Here is a 13,430-nt window from a genome sequence, read left to right as displayed (position 1 = left end):
CTATTAATGCTCTATGATTCTTTCCACAGGCATGATCAATGAATATAGATTGAAAATTATGAATCCCCAATGTGTTTCCTTGTAGGATGGATTTATGTCTTAATTTCATTATTGCTCTAGATCTCAGTTAATCATGAAATTTTACAAATTAATTTAGTCAAGGTTCACCTGAAAGAAAATTTTCTCATCATATTAATGTTTTTCTTTCTAGGTATACTCATTTAACGACTTTTATTCTTTTTATTTTAACATCATTGCTTTATTTCCATCAATTTAGGTTTTAAGATGCTGACATAATGATAATTTTAGGTGGACTTTCTTCACAGTGCTTCTTGCCTATGATTGATTATCATAAAGTTACTGTTATACAATAACTTTGTATATATACTGATATACACTTATAGTAGAGTTTTCCATGTTTGTATTACGCATGAAATTCTCTTTCAGATCTGCTCTGCTCTGCCATAAAAAAAAGTTTTTGAATTTGAAACAATTGCCGGCTATTACATTTTAAGGCACTTTTCGCTGATTCAGCTGAATTCTCTTTTCTTTTGCTCTATTTTGGATCCTTTCCAACAAATATTTTTTAGTATGAGTGAGTGTTATGGCCATATTTTTTGTGAAGTCTGTATGTGTATGTCTTGTTTTAGTGTCTGTCTGTTCTGCATATTTTGTATATAGTTCCCTTTTTCCTAACTTTATCTTCCCCATTTTAGTCTTCCTTATCCTCCCTTCTCTCTTCCTAGTCCTTAACATTTTAATTTTCAGGATTCCCTTCACATGTGCAACTCATCTACTTCACCCACAACTACAAGCTTCCTGATCTCGGCTGGAAGAAGAAATCTGTGACTGTTGGAGTTTTACACCATATATGCTGCAAACTTGTTGGAAATGAAGCCACCTGGAATTTGTGTCACAATGTAACCCCAGAGAAAAGATCCATGGATAATACTCACAGTCTCTGGATCCCAGTTAAACTGTGCTATCTGAATTTCTGGTTTTCCATCCACATACACAGTGCTATTGTTGACCATTTCTACAATGGTTACCCCAAGATTGCACCTATCCCAAAGGAAATGCAGAAGCCCAACCAACTCATGATCTAATAATGTAACGCTTGGGGATGCCCCAACACATGGATGACTGTACTGGCCTTCCTTCTTCATTCAGCTTGATGTTATCTCCTGTACAAGGCTTCAACCAGCTTTTCCAGACCCATCAAGTGTCTTCTGCCGGTCTTTTTGGAGTTCCAGACCCCTCATATTTACGGATTGGTATTGAACTCTGTAGAAATTTCATCTGTTGTTTTTCCTATAACTATAATCCTTTGAAGTTATATTTGGTACTACACTTCTTTTGACTATTGTAATTAATGTTTTTCTATTTTAGTTTTTAATATTAGGAATCGATGTTCTATTACATTAAGGTTTTGCTTTCTTGACTTTAGGTTTGTGAGTTAGATATTATTGTCTATAATTTCCTAAATGATATTTTTGTCTGTTCTCAGGGTTTTCTGCGTGGGCGCATTATAGGCAAAATACTAGGTTTATAGGTTCCATCCATTTTGGATGGGCCCTCAAGTTGTTTATTTACACAGGGAGGGTCTCTGCCTTAAACATTTTGTTTTGGTTTGTGACTTAAGCTCCCATCTATAAATAGTCGACATCAATTTCAGACATCTTATGGACTTCAGACAGGATTAAGAACTTGGACTAAGTTCAGATACCTATTGATCATCATTGCAGTGGCTCCCCACTGTGCAGAGGTGTATGTGCCTCTTCTTCCGAAATAAAGGCCTAGTTCAATGCCCTCAAAGATGGGCTTTCTGGTCTACCTGAACTTGAATGAAAATGGAGCTGGAGAGATAGCATGGAGGTGAGGCCTTTCATGCAGAAGGTCATTGGTTCAAATGCCGGTATCTGCCAAGAGCGATTTCTGAACGTGGAGTCAGGAGTAACTCCTGAGCACTGCCAGGTGTGACCCAAAAACCAACAACAACAACAAATAAAGAAAAGGTGCTTCTTCTTGCCTGCTACACAACCTTTCTGGTGTCTCTTCAAAAGATCTATGTACGTCTTAGATTTATCTTCTCAGGAGCTTGTAGTTGATTCCTTGATACATGTTTCTGGTTTTAGACACCCTGTGCTTAGGTTAGAAGTTTTTCTTTACATTTTCCTGTGATACGCTTATGCAAACAGCCGCTCTTTTATTATTGACTAATTTTTCTTTTAATAATTGTAGACAATATTGTTTGTTTACTAAAAACAAACGGGGGAATTGTTGTGTATGTAAATATTTTGGGGGATTACTATGCTACTCACCCTAAACTGATTGGTGATTGTGCCCTACCCTAGGGTGTGACCTGGCATTCTGCCCCCACCCTAGGGTAGGACCTGATTCTGCTTTCACCATTGGTTGGTATCTGATCCCATCATTGGGTGGTACCTGACTCTGGAGTATAAAAACAGGGGTCTGTGGAAGGCCGGGGCTTTGGCTGGCTGGAACTGAAGCTGAGTCTTTGGACTTCAGTTTTGTCCTCCGAATAAAGCGAATATTTCCACGAGCCTGACTGTCTGTGAGCTGTTTACCCGCCGTTTCACCTCAGAACCGTGGGCTAGACAGGGTGGCAGACGCGTGCTCCGAGCTGGAAGAAAAAGGCCTCATTCTCCATCCCACCATCAGTCAACCTCTTTAGGGGCTGACCTGCTACACCTGCCAGGAGCTATTTCTGAGCAGACAGCCAGGAGTAACCCCTGAGCACCGCCGGGTGTGGCCCAAAAACCAAAAAAAAAAGTCTAGATTTCTCTAAACCAGAAGAATATATTACTACATAATGTTTATTATTATATCAATACTATTACTATATTAATTTTGTTATTATGTATTACTAATGATATAATTTTCAATATGACATATTGGTAATATATTAATAACACTACTGATATTAATATTTTACTATTTATATTTTTACATAATATTGCATAAATACATAATATTTCTAACATATTTAAGAATCCTAATTAAGACGAGAGAGATAGTACAGCACATAGGGCACTTGTCTTATATGTAGGCCACACAGGTTTGATCCAAAGACACCACATATAATCACCAAGCACTGCCAAGTGATCCTTATGTAGTCAAGAGTAAGCCCTGAATACTACTGGATGCTCATTTTGAGCCCCTCAACCCCCAAAAACAAAACAAAACAAAAAAACCCTCAAAAACCTAGTGTGTAGGAAGGATAGCTCAATGGAACAGTGCACATATCTGGCAAGCTGAAGTCCCTCAGTTTGATCCCAGCACCATATGCTCTCCCACTACCACAGCCAGCGTTGACCCTGGTGCCCCAATGCATCTGGGCAAAGCTTGCCACATTGGTAGCCCAAGCACTGTATAATGCTGAACCTAGCATTTCTGGGATTGTTACATATGCCCTTTAACACGACTACAGAGACTCCAATTTAAAATATGGGGGAGGGTGCAGAGCAATGTACACCAGGTAGGAAATTTCCCTTGCCTGTAGCCTACCCTGTTTAATTTTCTGCATCCCATGTTGTCTCCCAGGAATCAGCAGGAGTAATTATTGAGTGCTGAGCCAAAAAGAATCCCTGAGTGAGCATCACCAGATGTGGCCCAAAACAAAACAAATATATAAACCATTTAATTCTCATAATGATGGGTGTGACCCAAAAACAAAAACAAATAAAATTTTATATAAAAAACTAACATGAGGGGCTGGAGTGATAGGACAGAATAGCTCACCTGCCTTGCATGCTGCTGACCCATGGACCAAACTGGGTTCAATCTGGCGTCCCATATGGTCTTCAGAGACTGCCATGTGCAATTTATGTGCCCAGAGCTTGGAGTGATCCTTGAGTGCTGCCAGGTGTGGCTCTAAACACCAACTAAATTAAACCAAAACAAAACAAATATAAGATCATTACATCTGCATGAACAGCGTGAAGATTTAAAATTGATGAATAGAAAAGCAAATATAAAAGAAGAAAAAAAATCTATTAATGTCAATGATAGAACCAGGAAGAACCAGAGTTGTATCAGCCCAAGAATATGGAAACTAACACTGGAACTGACAACACTACAAACGTTGACCGAATTTTTCTAATTTTTTGTTTCAGATTTACACTCAGTGGTGCTCAGGGGTCATTACTGACCCTGCACTTAGTAGTCATTCCTGGAAATTTCAGAGGACCATATGGGATGTCCACAGTTGAAACCATATCAGTTGCATGCCAGGAAGGCCCCATATATCTGTGTTATCCCTCCAGTCCTGAGATCCTTGATCTTAATACTTTTACTCATGTATTTCACACATTAAATTTTTTATTTGGTTTTTGGGTCACACCTGGCAGGCTCAGGAGCGACTCCAGGCTCTATGCTCAGAAATCGCTCCTGGCAGGCTCAGGGTACCATATGGGATGCTGGGATTGAACCACCGTCCTTCTGCATGCAAGGCAAACACCTTACCTTCATGCCATCTCTCCTGCCCCCACACATTATATTTTATTAGAATATTTTCTCTAAACTATCAATAGTTATTTGGTTGTTTTTTAGCCTAGAAAATGCCAAGTAGTGGGGCTACAGTGATGGCACAGTGTTGGGGCATTTGCCTTGAATGAAACTGATCCAGAATGAACCTGGATTGTATTCCTGGCTTGCCATCTGGTTCCCAGTAACTGCCAGGAATGATTCCTGAGCTCAAAGCCAGGATTAACTCCTCAGCGCTGACTAGTGTGGCTCCAAAACAAAAACAAAATAGAAAATGCCACGTGGTACAGTAGGATTTCCACAGAAACTTACAATACATTTCACAGAACCCAACACATCATTTCTCCTTTGAAACTAATGGAGATATCCATTTAATAGCTGACAGTCAAGAGTGCAGCCTTGACTGAAAACAAAAAACAAAAAACCAGGAGGGATTCCTAGTCCCTGGGGAAGTTGACAGGATTAGTGAGGGAAGAGGTGGGGCCAAGAAAGTCCCCATCCTATGCAAATGATAGCACCAAGGAGTGCCTTCAGGAGCCAATCAATTCCCTAGAAAGAATGCATGTTGGAATCTGACCAATGGGAGAGAGAAGGACCCACCCTAATTGCCTGAGTTCCATTCTCATTCCATTTGCATCTCAGGAGCTGGTGGCTTGGCCTGAGCCTTGAGCCTTGAGCCTGCAGGAGGGGTGTACACATCCTCCCTGCTTTGGACCCAGCTCTGAGACCACACCTGACAGTGGGGAGCAACCACAGGATCCAGGTGAGCTGCAAGCTCCCACCAGGGGTAGGGAGGACATTCAAGCTAAAGACACAAAGGGCATCTTTGTACCTGGCTTCATAGCAGAGTACAAGATAATGGGCAACTATCATATGTAAGAGTTTAGACATTGATTCTTGGCTTAGGGTCTGTCATCTTTTTGGGAACCTCCTGGTTATTCACAATCTGTATTTTCATTTCTATTCCAACACTGCCTTAGGTTTCCAACTCGCCTTGGAGTGGCGCCGTCTACCTACCAGAGGACAAATTGCAGATTCCCCTCCAGGCCCTGTGGAAGGCTGGAAAGGGCCCAGAGCAGCTGAGGTCAGAGCTGCAACAAGCTGCTCCTGCTTCAAAGTCCGAGGCCTGCCTTTGCCCGTGACAGCAGGTGTGACCATGGCCCTGGTGGCCTCCCTGACTCAGCTGCAAGCAGAGGCCCGATGCTCCGAGTGTCACGCTTTCCTGCAGGAGCCTGTGACCCTGGAATGTGGCCACAACTGCTGTGGCTCATGCCTGCAGCAGTGCTGGGAACACCTGCACGACGTCCTGCCCTGCCCTGCCCAGTGTGCTTGCACCCCTGCACAGGTGGGCACCCCCAGAACATGAAGCTGGGGTACATGATTGATGTGGTCCAGCAGATTCTGTGCATGAGAGAGAAGAACAGTGAGAAGGAGCAGGAAGAAAATGAAGAGGATGAGGAAGAAGAGGGCAGAGGCCACTGGGAGAGGCACCAGCAGGCCCTGAGCCTGTTCTTCGAGAACGACCTGGAGCTGCTGTGTGGCGCAGTGCGCTGCCTCCCCTGACCACCAGGCCCACCACCTGACTCCCATTGCAGAAGCTGCTGCTCATCACAGGGCGAAGCTCAAGACTTGCCTCTGGCAGCTGAGAGAGCAGCTGGAGGAGGCAGTAAGGGCCTTGGAAAGGAAAGACGACGAAGTCACTGAGCTGAAAGGCCAGTTGAAACTGCAGAAGCAAAATGCGACCCAGGAAGGCAGCCAATGGGCACAGTTCTTGAGGAAACAGGACCGTTCCATTGGGAGGAAGTTGGTGCACCAAAGGGCCGGTCTTTAGAGACACATGCTGAACACAAAAGAGCAGCTGTCCAGGGAGGCCTGCATCGGGAAGGAGCTGCTCATGGTGCTGCAGACCGATGCCCACCTCCTCCAGGACGCTGGAGCCCTGCACCTGGCCTGGAGCCAGTGCCAGAGTCCGGTATTCCCTGTGGCACCTTCCTGGGAGCACAAAAGGGAGAGTCCCTCTCTGCCCCCCAGCTACAGTAGCTTGGGCAACATGAGGGCCAAGTTTCAGGTGCACCTAACACTGGACCCTGAGACTGCTCACCCGGATTTCTGCATTGCCTGCCAGACAACCACCAGCTACTGCCAGGAGAGCGCCCAGACCAGCCCTGGCATGTGTCCCCATGCACTCACCTACCACGTGGCGGTCCTGGGGGCCCCGGTCTTCAGGGGGGCCAGCACTTTGGCAGGTGGAGATCCGAGGCTTACGAGTCTGAGCATCTGCACCGAGGACTTCTCCAGGGCACTCAGGCCACACAGACCCCGCACAATGGCTGCTGGCAGATGACCATGACCGTGTCGCTGACCCTTCCCCACTTCCCATGGGGGAAAGGAACAGTCGCCTGCTTCGGGGTCTTTCTGGACTACGAGTTGAAGGAGATTTCCTTCTAGAACATGAGCTAGAAGACCGACGTACACACACTCACTGGGACCTTCACCGAGAGGCTGGTGCCTTATTTTTTCGGTCAGAGAAAATTTCCTTCTCTACATCCTTGAGTGTTCTGTGGGAATAATGTTAAGGTACTTGGGGACTTGTGGTTGGGTCTTAAGATGGTTGGGTCTTACGATGTAGGCTGTGCTGGTAATAAAGAGACTTAATTCCATTTTAATTTTTGGCTGTCAGTGAATAAGTCAAGGAAGTTTTCTTTCTAATTTTCCCAATAATTACTGTGCCTATGCAAAAACAAACAAACAAGCAAACAAAATAAACATTGCCACATCACCCTCTTCTCTTTTCTTTTAAATTATATATATTTTGTTTTGCGGTCACACCTGGCTGCATTCAGGAGTTACTCCTGGCTCTGCAGCTGGCTCTCTAAAATCATTTCTGGTAGGCTCGTGGGACCATAGGAGATGCCAGGGTTCAAACAAAAAATAAAACAGCTGTAACAAGTACAATAATTAAAAGTTTAAAAATTTGGGGCCGGAGAGATAGCATGTAGTTAAAGCATTTGCCTTGCACACCGGTCAGTGGTTCAAATCTCGGCATCCCATATGGTCCCCTGAGCCTCCCAGGAGTGATTTCTGAGCATAAAGCCAGAAGTAACCCCCGAGCGCTGCCAGGTGTGACCCAAAAACCAAAAATATAGTTTAAAAAATTAAAAATATTTTAAGGGGCTGGAGAGATAGCATGGAGGTAGAGCATTTGCCTTGCATGCAGAAGGATGGCGGTTTCAACCCAATCATCCCATATGGTCCCCCGAGCCTGCCAGGAGTAATTTTTGAGCATAGAGCCAGGAGTGTCCACTGATCACTGCTGGGTATGACCCAAAGAACTAAAACAACAAAAATGTTTTTAAACATTTTAAAACATTTTAAATAGGGCAGAGTGGTAGCACTGTGGTAGGGCATTTGCCTTAAGTGTAGCTAACCCAGGATGGATGCAGGTTTGATCCCCTGCATCCCATATGGTATCTGGAGCCAGGAGCAAATTCTGAGTCTTGAGCCAGGAGTGACCTCTGAGCGTGGCTGGTTATGGCCCTAAAACAGAAATGAAAAAAATTCAAAATATTTTTTAAATATGAAGCTGGAGAGATGGTATGGATGTAGAGCATTTGCCTTGCATGCAGAAGATGGTGGTTTGAATCCCAGCATCCGATATGGTCCCCTAAGCCTGCCAGGAATGATTTTTGAGCGCATAGACAGGAGTAATCCCTAAGCACTGCAAGGTGTGGCCCAAACAAACAAAAAAATTTTATATAGAAAATATTTTAATATATTTTAAAATAAACTCTTGAGTGCTTCTTGGTGTTGCCCAGAAACCAATGAACAATCAACAAATCAATAAATAAATAAAGCTGAAAATGGATTTTAAAAATAGAAAACAACACATTTCTTTATTTTTTTTTAGAAAACAACACATTTCTATGCACACTTCCAACATATTATTTTGAACAAAAATAAACCAAATACAATATTTAAAAAGAGGAAAAAAGTATATCTTTTTGTTTTTTTGGGGGGGGAGGGGCCACACCCAGCAGTGCTCAGGGGTTATTTCTGGCTGTCTGCTCAGAAATAGCTCTTGGCAGGCATGGGGGACCATATGGGACACCGGGATTCGAACAAACCACCTTTGGTCCTGGATCGGCTGCTTGTGAGGCAAACGCCACTGTGCTGTCTCTCCGGGCCGAAAAAGTACATTTTAATCAACAAACTTATCAGAGTTGAGAGAGAGAAGTGGGGAGTTGGAGAGTGCAGCACACATCTCACACATGAGCACTGCAGGCTCAGGACGAGTCAGCTTCTAAGTAGGACAGGCAGCAGCAGCAGAAACACCCAACTGGCTGGATAAATGTCCTAAGTAGGTCTCGGGTGGCATGTGAGTGGTCCATAGTTTGGGGAACCATAGTTTGGGCTATAGCAAATGTCTCTAGGCACCCCTCAACTGAGTCATTTGCGTATCATTTCTAAAGGGCTATCCAATGGCATAAGGCTCCAAATGGTTCCCACCAGTAATGTAGTGATGGGTCTCAAACTCCTGTCTCTTGTGGCTCTAATCTCTGTTCATGTCCTCTGGTTTTCTGCCTCCCATGTCACTATTGTCATCTACAATACTTGGGTTGGGATGCTGATGTTCCGTTGACCCCGACCCTATTCCAAGGACTACATTGGTCAAGGTTTCTGAGTCGCAAATGCCAGATCCCAGTAGAGTCTTAAATATCACCAGGTCCAGCTGAGCCCACCAAGACTACAAGAATGCGAGTGCAAGTCAGCATTGCCAGGAATGGTCTGGATATTCCCTAACTGCCCTTGAGTATCCTGGGTGCAGTGGTTGCGGAGTCTGCTGATATAGTAGAGCATATGCCAAATATATTTGATGGTGCAGCAGATTCTGGGTGCACGTGTTCCCCTGGTGCACACTGTGCACAGGTGCCCCTGGCACCACTACGTGTGGCCAAAAAAACTTGAATGGAGTAAGTAAATGATTCTTTAACCTTCCCTATGAAAAATGAGGCATTGTTAATAGAACATGTCAGGTATTTCTTTCCTGAGGAAACTATCTTATGCTAGGAAAAAAATAAAAATGATTGTATTAAAAAAGAAAAAATTCTCAAGATTTCCATCAAAAGTGTGCATAGGCTTTTCTGCCCAAGACAGCCCAAAAGAAGCCACCAAACACAATCTCATGGGCCCAAACCCGGAGAGCCATTACAAAAGAATGCTGCCTAGTTCCCTGTTGCTTTTCTGCCCAAGGCAGCCAAGAAGATGCCATTGAACATAAACTCCAGTACCCAATCCCGGTACAGGCCAGAAGAGTGCAGCAGCTCAGCTTAGCTCTGTGCAGTCCTCATCTTTTAAACCAGGGGTCTTCAAAATACTATTGTATTTGTTCCTTTTTGTTTCTTCACTTCAAAATAAGATATATGCAGTGTGCAAAGGAATTTGTTCATAGTTTTTATTTTCACTATACTCCGCTCCTTCAATGGTCTGAGGGACAGTGAACTAGCCCCCTGTTTAAAAAGTTTGAACCATGAACCCAGCACAGCACATAGTAAAAACCACTATAGAAGTGTTGCAGTGGTGAAGCAATGCATGAAAATACCACGCATAGAGAATGAAGATGATCTGAAAAGACTCTCAGATAAAAGTTTAGAGTATTAATATGAAGGATGCTCAAAGAACTCAAAGCAAGCATAGATCGATCTGAACAGACCATAGTGACAGAACTCACAACTGAAATAAGAGGTCTGAAAATCTCAGTGGATGAAATGAACACCTCAATGAAAACCCTCTCCAAAGGCGTAACAGCAGCTGAGGATGGACAGATGCAGCACCACTGCATACAGCAGAAGAGATTGGAAAAGAACCTTTAAAGCAAATGATCAAACAATGAATTTACTACTCAAAATATGTGAGCAGTTGAAAATAGAAGTCTTTGTTAAACTCAACAGGAACAACATAGGAATCATTGGAGATTTAGAGACTCAGGAAGAGAATATTAAGAAGAGTTGGACAAAGTGTGAGAAGAGGAAGAGGAAGAAGAATATGAAGAAGAGGAAAAAAAGGGGAAGAAGAATAAAAAGAAAAAAGAAATTAGAGGAAGGAAAAAGCAGAGGAGTAGGAGGAAGAAAAGAAGGACGAAGTGGAAGAGGAAGAATAAAAGGAGGAAGTGGAAGAAAAAGAAGAAAAAGAAGAGGAAGAAGAGGAGAAAGAAGAGAAGAAAAAGGGGGAAGAAGGGGGAAGTAGGGCATGGGGTTTGGGGAGACCCCACGTGGAAGGCCTTCTCCCTAACTTGGGTGCACTGGGAGCCTTGATAGGCCCCCAGCCTTCCCCTCTTCTGCCTCTGGCCTCCAGGGTTTCTGGGGTGGCAGCCCAGGCAGCCGGACAAGGTGGGTGTCGGGATGTCCCTCCTGGATGGGTTCCCAAGCTTTCCCCGCCCTTCCCTCAGCTCTAGGGTGGGAAGGGCGCAGGGTGTAGGGCAGGGGAAGATCCCGGTTTCCCGCTCTCTATCCATCCTCTCTAGAGCTAGCGGGAGGCTAGCTCTAGCTGGCATGAGGTTTGGGGAGACCCCATGTGGAAGGCCTTCTCCCTAACTTGGGTGCACTGGGAGCCTTGATAGGCCCCCAGCCTTCCCCTCTTCTGCCCCCGGCCTCCAGGCCTTCTGGAGTGGCAGCCTAGGCGGCCAGACAAGGTGGGCGTCGGGGGTTCCCTTCTAGATGGGGTCCCAAGCTTTCCCCACCTTGCTCTAGGGTGTGAAGGGCACAGGGTGGAGGGCGTGCAGATCCTGGATATACAGATTCCAGGATCTTTGATACAGAAACATGATACCAACAGCAGAGACTGTGTGAAAAATAAAAGTGTGTTGGCACTACAGACAATGTCTTGGATTGGACAATCTAGCTTGCCTGGAGCCTAGAGTTGGTCTTCTGCCAGGAAACTTCAAGGGTAGGGTCTCTTTGTATTTAGGCCAAGGTTATTCCTTTCCATGCCCCTCATATTTTGGTGGGCCTAGGCAAACAACAATTGCCACTTTAACACCATTTTACTGTGCTCCTTTGACTCTACTCCTTAAAAAAACCCACTTAAAATTTGAGGTTAACTTAAGCTAATATGCATATACATGGAAATGTAAAAAATATTATGCCTCTAATATTTACGGATTTATGTAAGTTTTATGGCTTTCGATTGCCTTGTGTGCTGTTAAGAAATATTATAATGTGTTACAATCTTGGGACTTGAGGGACAAAGTAATTGTACATGAATTCTGTTTCATTTATCTTAATGTTCTTTGGCTGAAAGTTCAAAGTTAAGATATCAGCAAGGGGACTTCTTCTGAGAATTATGTTATGGGTGATTGTCCTTCCACTGTAACTTTACTTTGTCCTCTTTCTTTGCATCTTTGTTCTCATAATTAAAAATAAAAAATTAAAAAAAGAAGGGGGAAGTAGATGAGGAAGAAGTAGATGAAGAGGAGAAAGATAAAGAAGAGGAGAAAGAAGGGAAGAAGAGACGATCAAGAGAAAGAAGAAAAAGAAGAGAGGTAAAAAATGTATTGAATGGGCCCAGAGAGATAGCACAGCAGTGTTTGCCTTGCAAGCAGCCGATCTAGGACCAAAGGTGGTTGGTTCGAATCCCGGTGTCCCATATGGTCCCCCATGCCTGCCAGGAGCTATTTCTGAGCAGACAGCCAGGAGTAACCCCTGAGCACTGCTGGGTGTGGCCCCAAAACCAAAAAAAATGTATTGAAGATATTTTAAATTTATTTTGTTTTACTTTATTTTTGGTTTTTCAGTCACATCCTGAAGTGTTCAGGGGCTACTCATAGCCCTATGTTCTGAAATCGCTTGTGGAAGACTCAGGAGACCATTTAGGATGTCGGGATTGGAACCACTGTCCATCTGCATGCAAGACAAACGCCCTACCTCCATTCTATGTTTCAGGCTTCTGAGGATTTATTTTTAATTGCTTTTTTTTTCGGGCCACACCCGTTTGATGCTAAGGGGTTTCTCCTGGCTAAGCACTCAGTAATCGCCCCTGGCTTGGAGGACCATATGGGATGCTAGGGAATCGAACCGCAGTCCTTCCTTGGCTATTGCTTGCAAGGCAGACACCTTACCTCTAGCGCCACCTAATTTCTTTTCTCATAATATTGTCTTTGTTTAAGAACTTTGATTATAAACATGTCTGTAGTTGGGTAAAAAGCATCTGACCTTCCTCACATCTTCCACAGATGTGGGGTCTATGGTGAAATGAGGGTGGAAGAAAGATCCCAAGTAGTCAGACATCTGACAAGACTCTTATTCTGTTCCCAGCACTCAGTATTGTGGTAATAGGCATTCTCTTAATCAAACACACTGAGATGATCCAAGGTGGGCAAACATGGAGGGTTTTTATTTACACTACTTAGTCAGACGAGGTAAGTACCCTAGACCAAGATTAGGGTCTAAAAGTCAGTTTTAATAGAACAATACTGCAAGGTCATGATGACTGGGCTTCATACTCAAGCTATACGGGGCCATACCTCACAGAATGTTATCAATATGGCAAGTAAGGTTCATCTGTAGGCCATACCAGAGGGGCTACCTCCCCCTTTTCTGTAATAATAAAAGAAAAAGAGCAAAATGGGTGGAGTGCCTGTCTTATGTTACCTGGTGGGCTTCCAGTTCTGGACATGGCAACAAGAGACCAAATTAAAAGTTTTTGTGCGCAAAATATTAGGAATGCCATGTTTGCACCCAGACACTGGCACCAAGCTATCCCCGTCATGAGCATCGTCACAGCCAGGAGTAGAGCAAGCAGGGGCATTTAGCCAGATACTCAAAACTCCTTAAAGCTCAGAGGTTTATCCATAGCTTCAAGTCCTTCGGGGTGCATTTAAGAGAGCCACTGATATTGGACCTACACTGAACATTAGGGCAATCTCATTA

The 13,430-nt window shown here is 44.0% G+C and overlaps 1 protein-coding gene across 1 annotated transcript in view; it reads left to right on the top strand.

The window, feature by feature from the left end:
- Positions 1 to 13,430, top strand: part of LOC126000520 (zinc finger protein 875-like) — a 71,972-nt gene that overhangs the window by 24,079 nt on the left and 34,463 nt on the right. The window contains 1 exon segment of the mRNA XM_049767775.1: positions 3,860 to 3,865. Within this exon segment, the coding sequence (XP_049623732.1) occupies positions 3,860 to 3,865 (6 nt within the window).

This window comes from Suncus etruscus, assembly GCF_024139225.1.
Source record: "Suncus etruscus isolate mSunEtr1 chromosome X unlocalized genomic scaffold, mSunEtr1.pri.cur SUPER_X_unloc_1, whole genome shotgun sequence".
NCBI lineage: Eukaryota > Metazoa > Chordata > Mammalia > Eulipotyphla > Soricidae > Suncus > Suncus etruscus.
The sequence above is the reverse complement of the archived record's forward strand: the minus strand, read 5'-3'. Positions and strand labels throughout refer to the sequence as shown.